Source organism: Trichosurus vulpecula, chromosome 5 (assembly GCF_011100635.1).
Source record: "Trichosurus vulpecula isolate mTriVul1 chromosome 5, mTriVul1.pri, whole genome shotgun sequence".
Classification (NCBI taxonomy): Eukaryota; Metazoa; Chordata; class Mammalia; order Diprotodontia; family Phalangeridae; genus Trichosurus; species Trichosurus vulpecula.
This window is the reverse complement of record NC_050577.1, coordinates 125093390-125108947: the sequence shown is the minus strand read 5'-3', so window position 1 is coordinate 125108947 and position 15558 is coordinate 125093390. Positions and strand designations below refer to the sequence as shown.

At 38.4% G+C, this 15558-nt stretch overlaps 1 protein-coding gene across 1 annotated transcript; it reads left to right on the top strand.

Annotated features, from left to right (window-relative positions):
* Positions 1 to 4066: 4066 nt before the first annotated feature.
* On the top strand, positions 4067 to 14508 carry SPAM1 (sperm adhesion molecule 1). The gene is made up of 3 exons (XM_036758719.1): positions 4067 to 5085; positions 5957 to 6046; positions 13717 to 14508. Exons 1-3 carry the CDS (start codon positions 4129 to 4131, stop codon positions 14506 to 14508), a joined length of 1839 nt encoding a protein of 612 aa, XP_036614614.1. The 5' UTR covers positions 4067 to 4128.
* The last annotated feature ends 1050 nt before the right edge of the window (positions 14509 to 15558 follow it).

Below are 15558 nucleotides of genomic sequence, written 5' to 3'. Positions count from 1 at the left end.
CATAATATGTCTCAATAATCCTAGACCAATCAATATTACTATAATTTAAAGTCATTGACTTTTTGACCACCAGAAGAGTAACTTTACTTAAATTTATGAACAAATGGAGAAAAGAGGGGCATTTATTATCCCTTTCATTGTTAAGTGAGGCCAGAGCCAATCTCTTTAACAAGAATCTTGAAGGTGTAAAATTATTTTTTTAATGTTTAGCATAAGAGCACATTTGCTACAAGATTTAAGGGAATGAAGTTGCCCAAAGCCATTAAATCTCTTTTCATAGAACATTTGGATATTGTAAGAGGATTTCTATATCTTATAGTTATTTCACCTCTTAGTCAATGTGAGAGAATTCTAGAAAGGATTATTTTTGGTTTGTTTCCTGTTCCTGTACAACCCAAAATGTCAAATTTATCTGAGGACTAGCCTCACTAAGTTGGGAGAGTTTTACTGCTTAGGCCAGCCCTACGAGGTAATTAATGTTTTTGGTAGAAAGTTTGTAAACTTCTCAGGAATTAAATACATTTATTACCTTCATTGAAGAAATTACAAACATTGGGGCAGCTAGGTGGCACAGTGAGTGGAGCACCGGCCCTGGAGTCAGGAGGACCTGAGTCCAAATTTGACCTCAGACACTTGACACACTTACTAGCTGTGTGACATTGGGCAAGTCACTTAACTCCAATTGCCCTGCCTTCCCTCCTACAAAAAAAAAAAGAAATTACAAACATGCAGAAGGGTTGAGTTTTTAATGAAACCAGAGATTTCAAGAGACAGAGGTGACAACTAACTTCTGATTGATTTTCATTTTTGGGAATATTCATTAAACTCTCATTAAGTGCAGGATGGACTGCTGGGTGGTGCAGTGGATAGAGCATTGGTCTTGGAATCAGGAAGACTCTTTATGAGTTTGAATCTGGCCTCAGACACTAGCTGTGTGACCTTGGGCAAGTCATTTAAACCAATTTACATCAGTTTCCTCATCTGTAAAATGACCTGGAGAAGGAAATGCAAACCACTCCAGTATCTTTGGCAAGAAAACCTCCAAATGGGATCACAGATAGTTGGACATGATTGAACAATAAGTGCCAGGCATTGTGCTAACTCTTTTGGCTTGGGAAGTTGTTGGGATAGGGAGTGTGGAGGGAAGATGCATGGTGGCTCTGATAGGGTGGCTGAAGCACTGACCATTAGGGAAAGAATTACCCTCTTGTTCCCTGGAGCTATAGAAGTGCAGCAGCAAGGAGAGACTAGAGGTGAAGGAGCCAGACATAGAGATCTCCATTGCTGGCTACGTGCAGCTGCTCTCAATACAAGGAGTTATTTGGAACTCAGGAGCTCCGAGTTAATGTAAATCCCTATTTCCCAGTGTCCTACACATACCTTCAGAGACTTAATAGTGCTGACAGGGCACAGGCCCAAGCTGAGACTTTTGTCCCTTACCCCAAAAGAGTTTGGGTCCCATTTGTCTAAAGGGTCCTGGAAAAAACCCATCTTGAAATCTCCTTGGATTTCCCCACTTTATCTGGCCTTCCCTGGAGACCACAAGCCTTTCATTTTCACTATGCCCAAATCTCTGTTCAGCTACTTTCCATACTTAATCCCATTCTCCAGGCTACTGGCCCCTCCCATCAAGATCCTTCCTAGATTAGATCTCTGGTCACCCCAGGGTACTGGTCATTCCCATCAAGATCGTACCCTAGATTGGACCTCTAGTCATCCCAGGCTACTGACCTGGACCCCCACCCCCAGACCTCCCAGACTACTTGGCCACCCCTGGATTCCTCTCTTAGTCTTTCTGTATATAAGATCTATCTTGTTTCCATGAAAGTGATCAGATTCTGTCTAGCCTGCTTATGTTAGCATTGCAAGGCTCAAGGTTCAATCCGGCCAGCTGGCTTCAGCAATACAAATGCTCAGATTCCTTAAGAGTCTGCCCAGTATGGCAGATCTTTAATAAACACTGTTTTGCTTTGGCTGAAAGAAGGCTTGGGTTAAATTCATTTGGGCAGGACCTGGCATGTCACTATGTTGGGATCCCAGAAGCCCAAAACCTCAACAGTGCCACTCCATGATTTGTATTAATTCAGTTCCCTTTTCAAGGGAGAATTTATGGGCTACTGCGAAGGCTTTATTTGTTTATAGACTCCCTGTACATCCCCTTTGCCTTCTGTAAGTCGTGCAAAGAAAAGAGAATTGGGAGTAGGAAGACCTGGGTTCAGATCCTACCTTTGTCACTTACTGCCTCTTTGGGCCTCAATTTCCTTATCTGTAAAATCAGATTTTTTTTTAATTTTTGAAAATAAAGGGATTATAGATTTAGAGCTTGAAGGCCGCTTAGTCTAACCCATCAGGTGAAATTTGAATGACCTAGAAGTTCCTTCTAGCACTAAACATGATACTATGAAAGAAAGGCTGTCATCTATCTGAAACGTATTTGTTAACATGAGTGCTTTTATGGGAGACAGAAATCTTGTTATCCACTTTTATGGAAGCTATATTTGGAATTTGGATAGGAACAATTAGCCAAAGGGAATGTAGTACTTAGGTGACAAAATGGACAGTGCACTGGAGCTCAAGATAGGAAGATCCAAATTCAAACCCTACCTCACACACTTGCTAGTTGTGTGACCCTGGGCAAGTCCTCCAAGCCTCTGGTTTCTTCATCTGTAAAATGAGGATAAGAAAAACATCTACCTTACAGGATTGTTGGAAAGATAAATTGGGATTATATATGTAAAATACTTTGCAAATCTTAAAGCACTATATAAAGGCCAGCTATTACTGTGATCCATGTGAGCAGAAAGCCCTGGGCTACAGATTATATCTTGGTTTGTCAGTAATACTTTCCCTTTTTGGAGGTCTAGCAGAGCAGAGGATCTTGGGCCACAAATTATATCTTGGTAGCTTGTCAGGAATACTTTCCTTCTTTGGAAGTAAAGCTTGTTTCCTTCCTTTCCCCATTTATCTTTTTAATTGGCTATTAGTCAGTCATTTGACTTTTATTAGTTTTTTTTTCCTTTGTGTTTTGTAGTTTAGAGTGTGTGTTGCTCACAAGTGCCAAGATAAACTGGAAACAGTCCACAAACCTAGATATACTTTTATTTATTCAAACCAGCCTTTGTTAAACTTTATTTGTTGAAGTGGTACGAATATATATTTGGAGACCTACTCCAAAAGATGCTTTTTTGCTGAGCACTGAAGAACTCAGCCTTAGGAACCCCAGGCACTTCGAGGGACAACTGAGGAATGAACCAACTCTTAAGGGCTTTCTCATGTTTTCAGAAAGCTGTCTAGAATTAGGGATGTGGACCCAATGCCCAAAACATACTCTGCCTCCTCTGACTTTTAATTTTTTGGGACATTAATCATTTAAGAGGTTAAAAGGGAGAGTGTAGAGAGTATGATCATGGTAGTTTAAAAATTATCCTTTTGAATTCAGGCTTATTTTTTCAATGGGAGCAAGCACTTGAATTCCAATGGGCCACTCTAGCCACTGAAAAGCAATTTCTATTGTCTTAACTAGGTGCCAATAAGCATGTTCACACTATTTACAGGGGAGGTGCTTTTCTTACCCCAGATGATGAATAGGTCTTGTAAACCTGTGTAGTTGCTTAAGGGAGTTCCCCTGACTAAACCCTTTTATTAAGGGCTCATTTAGTGTCTAGTAATTTGTCACACAACTTGGGGAATAAGAAAAATACAAAGGAAGGAGAAAGAGGCTCTGTTTTCAAGGATTTTACATTCCTATCTAGAACATAGGACCAAATTCCTACCCAGCTGAAAAAAAGAATTAGTCCTAATACTGGGGTAAGCATTTGTTCCTTCCACCATCTAGCATCTAAGAAAGCTCTTGTTCTTAAATCTGAGGGACTGGTAAGCAAAACGTTTATTCATTGATGCTGAAATACAGCTAATGATGTTTTTCTTTTGATAATGTGTGAAACAACTTGCAAAAAATGTTCTTGAAGAAGCCGAATTTCAGAGCATAGTATGAACATCATACCAACCCACCACTTCTAGTGGTTGGCATTAATCTTTCTGTTCTCTTACCTTTTAGGTTTTGTCCAAAATATCAGCTAACCCAAAAGAATAGAAACCTGGTGAATTCAATTCGGTGGTGATTCTGCAATGGAAATACCAAAAGTTACCCAGATTTTCATTGGGAGTTATGTGATCTGGAGCAAAACATACTACCTTGTGATTACCATCTTTTTGCTTCCTCACTATCCAGTACTGACTTTCCGAGCACCCCCTGTTGTCCCAAACCTTCCTTTTATCATGGGTTGGAATGCACCCACTGAAATCTGTGCTGAGAAGTTTGAGTTACCATTGGATCTGAGCCTTTATTCCTTTGTTGGAAGCACTCTAAAGAGAGTTACAGATCAGAATATCACTATGTTTTACGCGGACAGGCTTGGCTACTATCCTTACATAAATGAAAACACAGGCAAAGCTTTGAATGAGGGGATCCCCCAATTGGCTCCTTTAAAGAAACATTTAGCCAAAGCAAAGGAAGACATTGCCTACTATATTCCAGAAGATACATTTGGTTTGGTGATTATAGACTGGGAAAACTGGCGGCCTAATTGGGTAAGGAACTGGAAACCGAAAGATATTTACCAGGTCCGGTCTGTTGAGCTGATTAGTCAACTAAATATCAAATTAAATGGCACTGAGGCCTGGCAGGCTGCCAAAAAAGATTTTGAAAAAGCAGCAAGGATTTTTATGCAAGAGACTTTGAGATTGGGGAAATCCCTGAGGCCAAATCACTTATGGGGCTTTTACCTTTTCCCTGATTGTTATAACTATAATTACAAAAGCCCCAATTACAATGGAAGTTGCTATGATGTAGAAATAGCAAGAAACAATGAGCTGTACTGGTTGTGGAAAGAGAGCACTGCACTTTTCCCATCTGTCTATATATCCAGGAAGCTAAAGTATTCTCATAAGGTTCAATTCTTTGTGCGTAATCGTATTAAGGAAGCCATTAGGGTTTCTCGAGTAGGACGTTTCCAGAAACCTCTTCCAATTTTTGTATATGCACGCCCAGTTTTTACTGATGCCACATCTCAATATCTTTCGGAGGTGAGTAAACCATGATAAGGTCTGCCAGACTGTTGGTGATGGTGCAGAAAATCTATTTTAAAAGACAGCTAAACTCAGCATTTGAAATGAACCTTAGAAAAAGAGTTTAGGACTCTTTGAGGATGTATGTAGGTTTTTTAGTGGCATTGTTTGGCAGGGAGGCAAAAAATGTATGTCTTAAAAGTTTTGTTTAATGTCATCAGAGAGATCTTTGTAACTTTGTTAAATAAGCAATATGGAAAAATATACCAACACATGCATGTGTGAACATACAAGGCAGCCCTTCTATGAATGGAAATAATTGTACAGTAAAATATATGAAGTATGAATTTGTAAAAGCTCACTTTTTTTTGCAAAAATTGATAAATGAGAAATTATTTATTGCAAAAGATTGTTATCAATAATGATATCACAATTTGCTCATGACAATCCTATGGTCTTTTGGTGGATTTATTTAACAAACATTTATTAAGTACCTACCAAGTACAAGGCCTGGTGGTTCAAGGTGCTGTTGATTAGTGGATAGAGTGATGGATAGGACCTGAGTTTGAAGCCTGGTTCTTCTACTTTACTATGTAGGACCAGGGCTAAGTCACTAATCTCTCTGAGCCACATTTCTTCATCTATAAAATGAAGGTGTTGTATTAAAAGACCAGAAAGGTGATGTTCAGATCTAAATCTAGTATCTTATCGTCTAATGAAAAACAGTTACTGTCCTCAAGAAGCTTACATTCTATTGGTGGATACAACAGATAACACAAGAGTACTTGATATAATTATGATGTCAATCTACTTAGGTCTGTTTCACTGTTCTATGTACAATGTTTTTGCTTTGCCTATACTCAACTTACCCCTATATTAATGTTTTCAGGGTGACCTTGTAAATACTATTGGAGAGTCTGTTGCTTTGGGTGTCTCTGGAATAATAATGTGGGGAAGCCTCAATTTAACACAAAGCAAGGTAAATTGAATTGATGAGAAATATTCTCAAGTGCTGTTAATCATTATTGTAAAGGACATATAACAGAACCCTCTGAATATATTCTAAGCTCTTTATTTGTATGTCAGAGATTCTTAACCTGGTGTCATTATATCAAAAAATTTTTTTTTGATAACTGTATTCCAGTATAAATGGTTTTCCTTGTAATCTTATGTGTTTTATTTTATGCATTACTCTGAGCCTTACTCTGAGCAGGAGTCCATAATGCAAAAAGGTTATAAGAAAAGTAAAACATTTTTCAAGGAGCTGTTTTGCTCACTTACACAATGATTGAGGAGAATTTTTATCCTAAGAATTAAAGTTGTACCTCTTTTGTAGAAAGAACATTTTCTACTTTTTCTCAATAGTATAAGTTCTATATATCTCTAATTGATTTCAAAGTATCACAAAGCCTCTCCCAAATATGATACAGTCTCATTGTACCTGTACTTTTATCCTTTACCAGACCACCTCTTCTATTCTCTTTTTCTCATCTCTTCCAAGGCTTTTATTCTACATTTCTGCCATTTGAAAGTACTAGAGTTATATTAACAGCTTGTAAATGTTAATGTGTGAATGAACTCATCTAAGCTGCACTGATAGTCCAAGTTTTCTTTTTATTTTAAGATTTTTTTTAGTTTTAGTTTACAGCACTCGGTTCCACAGGTTTTTGACTTATAAATTTTCTTCTCCTCCCTCCCCCTAAGATGGCATGGAATCTGATATATATTCTCCATATATACCTTTACATTTGTAATACAAGGAAAATTAGGAACCCCCTGAGAAACCCCTAGCTACTGACAAGCACCCCCAGAAAGAATGGACTCAGATATCTTTGGTATTTAGCAAACCCCCGGGACTCCGTGGCTCCTCCTGGAATGTCAATAGATAGGACCATCCCACTGAGAGATAACTTGACAGACCCTTCCTAGGAGATATTCCTGGGACTCTGTGACTCCACCAAGGAATGTAAATGAGATTATCCGACTAGTACGATAACCTGACTGAATCTTTTGATCAGTCAGGACCTTTGTTCCTGCCCCCCCCATTCTGTACCCCACACATATCCTATATAAGCCAAGCTATCACCCCAACATATTTGCCATTGATTTGTGGTGCCGTACCTCGATGGCCGCCGGCTAATAAATTCTCCACTTAAAACTTATACTCTGTGGTGTGTCTCGCTCGCTTCTGGTACAACACATTAAACATATTTATACAATAGTCAAGTTGTAAAGAAGAACCATTATCAATGGAGTGAATTATGAGAAAGAAGAAACAAAACCCCAAAAAAAGATATAGAAAAAAAAGAGAGCAGATAGTTTCCTTCAATCCGCATTCAGAGTCCACAGATCTTTATTTGGATGTAGATAGCTCTTTCCATCATGAGACCTTTGGAGTTGTCTTTGAATCTTGTATTGCTGAGAAGAGCCAAGTCTATCAAGGTTAATCATCACAGAATCAATATGTCTGTGGTTGTGTACAATGTTCTCCTGGTTCTGCTGCGCTCACTCAGCATCATACCATGTACTTCTTTCCAGGCTATTATGAGGTCTGTATCTTCCCCATTTCTAGTTTGTTTTTTTCCAGTTTTTTAAATTTATTTAATATTTTTACTTTTCAGCATTGATTTTCACAAGAGTTTGAATTACAAAATTTCCCCCCATTTCTACCCTCCCCCCCACTCTAAGATGGCATATATTCTGATTGCCCCGTTCCCCAGTCAGCCCTCCCTTCTGTCACCCCACTCCCCCCCATCTCCTTTTCCCTTACTTTCTTGTAGGGCAAGATAGATTTCTATGCCCCATTGCCTGTGTATCTTATTTCCCAGTTGCATGCAAAACCTTTTTTTTTTCTCTTTGAACATCTGCTTTTAAAACTTTGAGTTCCAAATTCTCTCCCCTCTTCCCTCCCCACCCACCCTCCATAAGAAGGCAAGCAATTCAACATAGGCCACATGTGTATCATTATGAAAAACCCTTCCACAATACTCATGTTGTGAAAGACTAACTACATTTTGCTCCTTCCTGTCCTCTCCATCTTTGTTCAATTTTCTCCCTTGACCCAGTCCCTTTACAAAAGTGTTTGCTTTTGATTACCTCCGCCTCCTATCTGCCCTCCCTTCTATCAACCCCCCTTGTTTATCTCCTTCCTCCTTTCCTGTGGGGTAAGATACCCTATTGAGTGTGTATGTTAGTCCCTCCTCAGGTCAAATCTGACGAGAGCAAGATTCACTCATTCCCCCTCACCTGCCCCCTCTTCCCTTCCATTATATCTGCTTTTTCTTGCCACTTTTGTGTGAGATAATTAACCCCATTCTATCTCTTCCTTTCTCCCTCTCTCAATATATTCCTCTATCATCCCTTAATTTGATTTTATTTTTTTAGATATCATCCCTTCATATTCAACTCACCCTGTGCCCTAATGCTGAGGTCTCATGAATTATACACATCATCTTTCCATGTAAGAATGTAAACAAAACAGTTCAACTTTAGTAGGTCCCTTATGATTTCTCTTTCTTGATTACCTCTTCATGCTTCTCTTGATTCCTGTGTTTGAAAGTCAGATTTTCTATTCAGCTCTGGTCTTTTCCCTGAGAAAGCTTGAAAGTCCTCTATTTTACTGAAAGTCCATATTTTGCCTTGTAGCATGATACTCAGTTTTGCTGGGTAGGCGATTCTTGGTTTTAATCCTAGCTCCATTGACCTCCAGACTATCATATTCCAAGCCCTTCAAACCCTTAATGTAGAAGCTGCTAGTTCTTGTATTATTCTGATTGTGTTTCCACAATACTCAAATTGGTGCTTTCTGGTTGCTTACAGTATTTTCTCCTTGATCTGGGAGCTCTGGAATTTGGCAACAATATTCCAATGTTCTTTTTGGGATATTTTTCAGGAGGCTATCCGTGGATTCTTTCAATTTCTATTTTACCTTCTGGCTCTAGAATATCAGGACAGTTCTCCTTGATAATTTCTTGAAAGATGGTATCTAGGCTCTTTTTTTGATCATGGCTTTCAGGTAGTCCAATAATTTTAAAATTATCTCTCCTGGATCCAGGTCAGTGGTTTTTCCAATGAGATATTTCACATTGTCTTCCATTTTTTCATTCCTTTGATTCTGTTTTATAATATCTTGATTTCTTATAAAGTCACTAGCTTCCACTCGCTCCAATCTAATTTTTAAGGTAGCATTTTCTTCAGTGGTCTTTTGGACATCCTTTTTCATTTGGCTAATTCTGCCTTTCAAGGCATTCTTCTCCTCATTGGCTTTTTGCAGCTCTTTTGCCATTTGAGTTAGTCTATTTTTAAGGTGTAATTTTCTTCAGTATTTTTTTGGGGTTTCTGTTAGCAAGTCATTGACTTGTTTTTTATGGTTTTCTTGCATCACTCTCATTTCTCGTCCCAATTTTTCCTCTACTTCTCTAACTTGCTTTTCCAAATCCTTTTTGAGCTCTTCCATGGCCTGAGACCAGTTAATGTTTTTCTTGTAGGCTTTTGATGTAGGCTCTTTGACTTTGTTGACTTCTTCTGGCTGTAAGTTTTGGTCTTCTTTGTCACCAAATAAAGATTCCAAAGTCTGAGTCTGAATATGAGTCTGTTTTCGCTGGCTGGCCATGTTCCTAGCCAACTACTTGACACTTGAGTTTTTTGTCGGGGTATGACTTCTTGTAGAGTATAGAATACTTTGTCCCAAGCTTGAGGGGCTGCACTGTTGTTTTCAGAGCTTTTTCTACACAGCAAGCTCTGCCACTCCAGTGCTCCTCCTCCCCCAAAAACCCCCAACCTGGACTGGACTCAGATCTTAAGCAGGCTCTGCACTCCTCCTCTGATCTGCCCCTTAATTCCTCCCACCAGGTGGGCCTGGGACCAGAAGCAACTGCAGCTGTAGTTCTATAGCTGCACAACCTCCACTGCCCCTGGGGCGGTGGCTGAACCCAAACTCCTTTCACTCTGTCCCTGCAGTTTTTTCCCACTTACCTTCTCTGTTGTCTTTGGTGTTTGTGGGTTGAGAAATCTGGTAACTGCCACAGTTCACTGATTCAGGGCACTAGAGCCTGTTCTGCCAGGCTCCCAGTCTGCGCTGTTCCGCTCTGCTCCCAGCTCCATGTGATAGACCTTACCCAGCGACCATCCAGGCTGTCCTGGGCTGGACCCCTGCTTCCCTCTGCTATTTCATGGGTTCTGCAGTTCTAGAATTTGTTCAGAGCCATTTTTATAGGTCTTTTCCCCATTTCTTATAGCACAATAGTTTTCCATTACATTCATATACCACAACTTGTTTAACCATTCCCTAATTGATGGGCATCCCCTTGATTTCCAATTCTTTGCTACCACAAAAAGAGCTGCTATAAGTATTTTTGTACATATGGGTCCTTTCCCCCTTGTGTGATCTCTTTAGGATACAGCCTTAGAAGTGGTATTGCTGGGTCAAAGGGTATGCACATTATTATAGCCCTTTGGGCATAGTTCCAAATTGCTCTCCAGAATGGCTGGATCTGTTCACAACTCCACCAACAATGTAACAATGTTCTAATTTTCCCATATCCTCTGCAGCATTTATCATTTTCCTGTTTTGTCATGTTAGCCCATCTGACAGGGGAGATGTGGTACCTCAGAGTTGTTTTGATTTGCATTTCTCTAATCCAATAGTGATTTAGAGCATTTTTCATATGCCTATAGATATCTTTAATTTCTTCCTCTGAAAACTTAGGCCAGGATTTCTTAATCGGATAAGGGGACGTAACTGCTCCAGTGATAAGGACAAAGGAGTTATAGGCCCGAAGCTAGAAAAGAGGTAGGTGAGATACTCATTTTTCCTCATTCATTATGAGATCAGAAGTGATAGTAGGCATATAGAAGCACTTGTTACCACATAGATGCTCTCCAGAGAATTAGATCGACTAGATACATCATTTATCACGTCTCATTTGTCTATCCAAACATTCAACCAATAATCAACTTAAATTAGCATTCACTGAACTCCTACTATGAACCACAAACTGTGAAGGGTGAGTAGACTGGGTCTGCTTGGTCCTCAAAGACAGAGCTAGAGTTGGGTAGAAGTTGCAGAGAGATGGCTTTAAGTTTGTTTTAAAGAGCTACTAACAATTAGAGCTGTTTAAACATTTATTGTGCTGCCTTGGAAAGTAGTGGTTTTCTGCCTGCTGGAATTATCTTAACAGAAGCTAGGTGAAGACACTGGCCAATGATGCTGAGGAGTAAATTTTTGCTCAGTTATGAATTGGACTCAATGACCTCTGAGGTCCTGTCAGTCCTTGATATTTTGTGCTTTTGTAAAATTCAGTAGTTTCGTGGCTAAACTTTAAGGTCTCTCCTTTTAAAAAGTTATTTATTTTTATTTCCAACTTAAATATTAAAATGAGCATTTCTGTATACATAGTAGAATAGAAAACTAGGATTGTACATAAAAGGAATTGTTTTCTTTATATTTCCAAAATAAAATCAACATAGGTTTCAAACTTACGAAGCTGTTCTATTTGTTTGTGATTCCTTCTGGTCTTCCTTTGTTCTCTTCTGTGCATTTTTTTAGAAAGAAGGTAGCTTAATCATAAAGTCTTTTCCTTTGAATGTAATTAGAAGCAATTAACCAACAAATTTTATTGAATACCTACTATACACAGCATTGAACTTAAGTGTTGTGATAGCCATAGAGAAATAGAATGTAATCCATATCCTTTAGGAAATTGAATTGCAGTAGAGGAAAAAGATGTGAAAAATTAATTAACAATGCAAAAAACCCCAGCTCCATACAATATACAGTGTCAGAAAGCTTAGAACAGGAAATACTAAAAAGTTTCTAAGATATCAGAGAGGGTAAGTATAATCAGGAAAGTTTTAATGAAAAAGTATGGCTTTGAACTGTGCCTTAAAAAAGATTGGGAAGGACCTGAATAGCTAAAGAGAACAGAATGGGAGCTTCAGACAATGTAGTGATAGAATAAAATGTTTGGAGGTGAAAATGCATAGAGTGTCTTTTAGAGAGCAAGAAGACCTGTTTGATTAGAACAGAAATTTTAGGAAGGTGATTAGGTGATTGCCTAACACCTTGTAATAGGAAGGATGATTTTGGGAATTAACTGTTGGTATGCCAGAAGCCTCTATAGTCTCTCTTCAGGCATGCCTGAGGTGAGAGACTGGTTAATAGTGAGGAGAAAAGTACTGTATTGTTATAGAGAAGACTGACAATTTGCCAAAAGCCTTGCTCTTACCGCTTTTGTGAGCAACCCACTCCATCCCAGCTTCTCCAAAGAAAGTCAAAGTGCAGGCAGAGTTATTTCCATTGACTAGAGAAATTTGAGAAGAAAGGAAGTTGAAGCCTAGATTTAAAGTGAGTATTTTAGGAGATCTCTTGGTCTCCTTTTCTCTTTTGCTGTGTCATGTCATGACAGCCAGATCATAGACTAATAGATGTGGAGCTAGAAGGATCTGAGAAGTTTTCTACTTTAACCCCTTCACTGTGTAGCTGAGGAACAATTGAGGTACTGAGGTGCAGAGAGGTTTAGTCACTTGTCTGAAGTCACACAGGTGATAAGTATCAGAAATGGAATGCAGACTCAGGTTTTATGACTCAAAGTTCAGCACTGTGCTTTCATATGTCTGCTATTGGAATAGGTATTGCTCATGAGGAGAAAAGGCTTCTGTCATTCAGGCTATATAAATAAGTTTGAGGAGCATCTATGATTCCAATTTTGAGATAAATCACTTGGACTGTCATTCTACTATCTAGGACTATGTACCTCTCTCATGTAAATTGTACTCATCGACCCACTTTGTTTACCATCTAGAGAATTGTTGAGTTCCTCCATAGTTCCTTAAATTTGTTTGAAAAATTTTATGAAACTTCTCTACTTATAACATTTCACTGAGACATTTGAAGAGATTTGGTTTAGGCTTCAGTTTGACCAATGGTTCAGAGATTCAGGAAATTGGGCAAAGAACACTCATTTGACTCTATTAGAAAAAATTCAGTAAACTTGCTTGTAAGAATCAGTCAATAAATACTTATTAAGTACCTACTATGTGTCAGGCACTGTGCTAAGCACTAGGGAAACAAATAAGAAAAAGACAGTACCTGCCCTCAAGGATCTTAAAATCTAATGGGACAAGATAATATACAAAAGGAAGTGAAAAGTGGTGTGGAAGGTGGGAGGAGGAGGCAAAGAAGGTACCCAGAGTGAGGGCATGATGGAAAAGTCCAAAGGAGTCCAAAGGCACCGCAGCTAATGGGAAATGGGGAGAAGACTGTCCTGGGTCTTCTCCTTAAATGGAGGTTTTAGAGCACATGGTTCTATTCTACAAGTCAGAGGGTTTAATCAGAAGGGAAGAGGCACTGATAATATGTTAGGGCCAAGGCTCATTCAATCTTGCAGGATAGTGAGATTTCCCATTGATGTGGTTCCTGGGTAAGAAAGCATGATTGAGAAGTTCAAGTATAGCAGGTGAGGAATGGGGTAAAATTATTCCAAGCATTTTCTATTCCTTGCTATATACTCTTCATTTCTTTTAAAGCAAGAAATTTTCAGTTTTCTGATTGCTTTAAAAGTTTATTTTTGTTCTCTAACCAAAGTATTCCTGAAATTAATTATCCTTTCACATTTTGACTTTTTCAATCCTAATTTTTTTTCTTCACAGAAAACATGCAGAGTCTTAGACAATTACATGATGACTACACTGAACCCTTACATTGTCAATGTCACTCTTGCAGCCAAAATGTGCAGCCAGGTCCTTTGCCAAGAGCAAGGAGTTTGCATTAGAAAACATTGGAATTCTAGTGACTACCTTCATCTGAACCCAAAGAGATTCCTCATTCAAACTCAGAAGGACAGAAGATATGCGATTTATGGAAAGCCCAACCTTGAGGATATTCAGGAATTTTCAGAGAAATTCTATTGCAACTGCTATGCAGGCTCCAAATGTAAAACAAAAGCCACTGTAGAAAATGTTCGTGACATCAAGGTGTGCATTTCAGAAGATATTTGCATTGAAGCCTATTTAGACTCAAAATTGATCGGCCATACATCCAGGTCCCCAAATTGGAGGCAACAGGTTACTCCTACCTCTCAGAACTTTCATGCCCTGGATCCTACTGGCATTGAAGATCAGCTATTTTCTGCTGTAGCATTTGATGGATATGGCATAGGCAGTGGTGATAGTTTAAACAATGGCAGTGATAGTACAGAGACTACTACTATCAAATATATTTTTAAAATGAACTGTTCAGCTGAAGGCACCCATGCAGACTCTGAAAATGGTATGCCTAATTCTTCCTTTCAACAGACACCTGGTTTACATCAACCAAAACCTGAAAACAATTTGGTAAATAAGATTAACTCAAAGTCTTGTTCAGTGTTTATGAACTTTTGTACTTACAGGCTTTTTATTTTACTAACTGTGGAATTGTTTTATCAATTTTTGTTTTTATAGGTGTGTAATGCACACCAACAGTTTTCCCAAAATGTGAATCAATCTCTATGATAGCTTTATCATAACCATATTCATATATTTTTTTAAATGGAGAGAGTGACTTTAGAAATAATTTGTCCAAATGCTCTTTTGTAAGACTGATTATGACTGAAGCAAAAGCCTTGCCTACCAGCAAATGAGGATGCTACAATACGATATTTTATCTCAACAAACAGTTGGGCCAACTACAGTACATATAAATTCTTTGTTTACAGAGAAAATATTTTTGAATTTCAAAATTGAATTCTTTTTCTGATACAGACTTTAACCTTGTTAAGAGAGTTAATTTTGTTTTTAAAATTACTGCTTTGCTCTAACAAGGACTTTTAGAATGTAAGTCTCTAGGGATTTCACTTCTGCAAAACGTGACACAGAAATGAGAAGAACCTTATCCTTAAATCAAATAGAAGGGTTGGTAGCTCACGAGTGCCTGGGCAAGTGCCAATAGCTTTTGGTACCCCCATTTTTTTCCTGTGTGAAAATGAAGATATGAATGAAACCAGGTTACTTCACATTGTTGTCTTTTAACTAAATTATAATTTGTAATAAAATATTTTTTAAAATATTGCTTATCGTGGATGTTATGTGATCAAATGTTATGTTCGCTAAGCAGAGAATTTCTAAGAGTACTTTGGTTTCCTGCCACAGAGTTCCTCTATACATTGTCCTTTTCTTATTTCCTCTTCACACATATTTTTTTATCCATGTCTTTCTGAATGAAGATAGTCTTTTAAAATTATTCCAGGAATTTGGTGTATGCACATAGCTTCAATCTTTATAAAGATAGCCTTTCTCTTTTTACCCCATTTTTCAGTCCTCTGTACTTACAACATTCTTGACTCAGCTCAAGTGCCACTATATTCCTAGAGCCTCTCACTTACTTTATCTTTTGTTTATAAATCACTTGCATTTCCCAGAGTATCCCTTCTCCTATGTCTTTCTGAGGGGTGTCCCTTATAATAAAGAATAAAAAGGGGGAAAAAATCTTAATCAATGTATCTTGTCTAACAT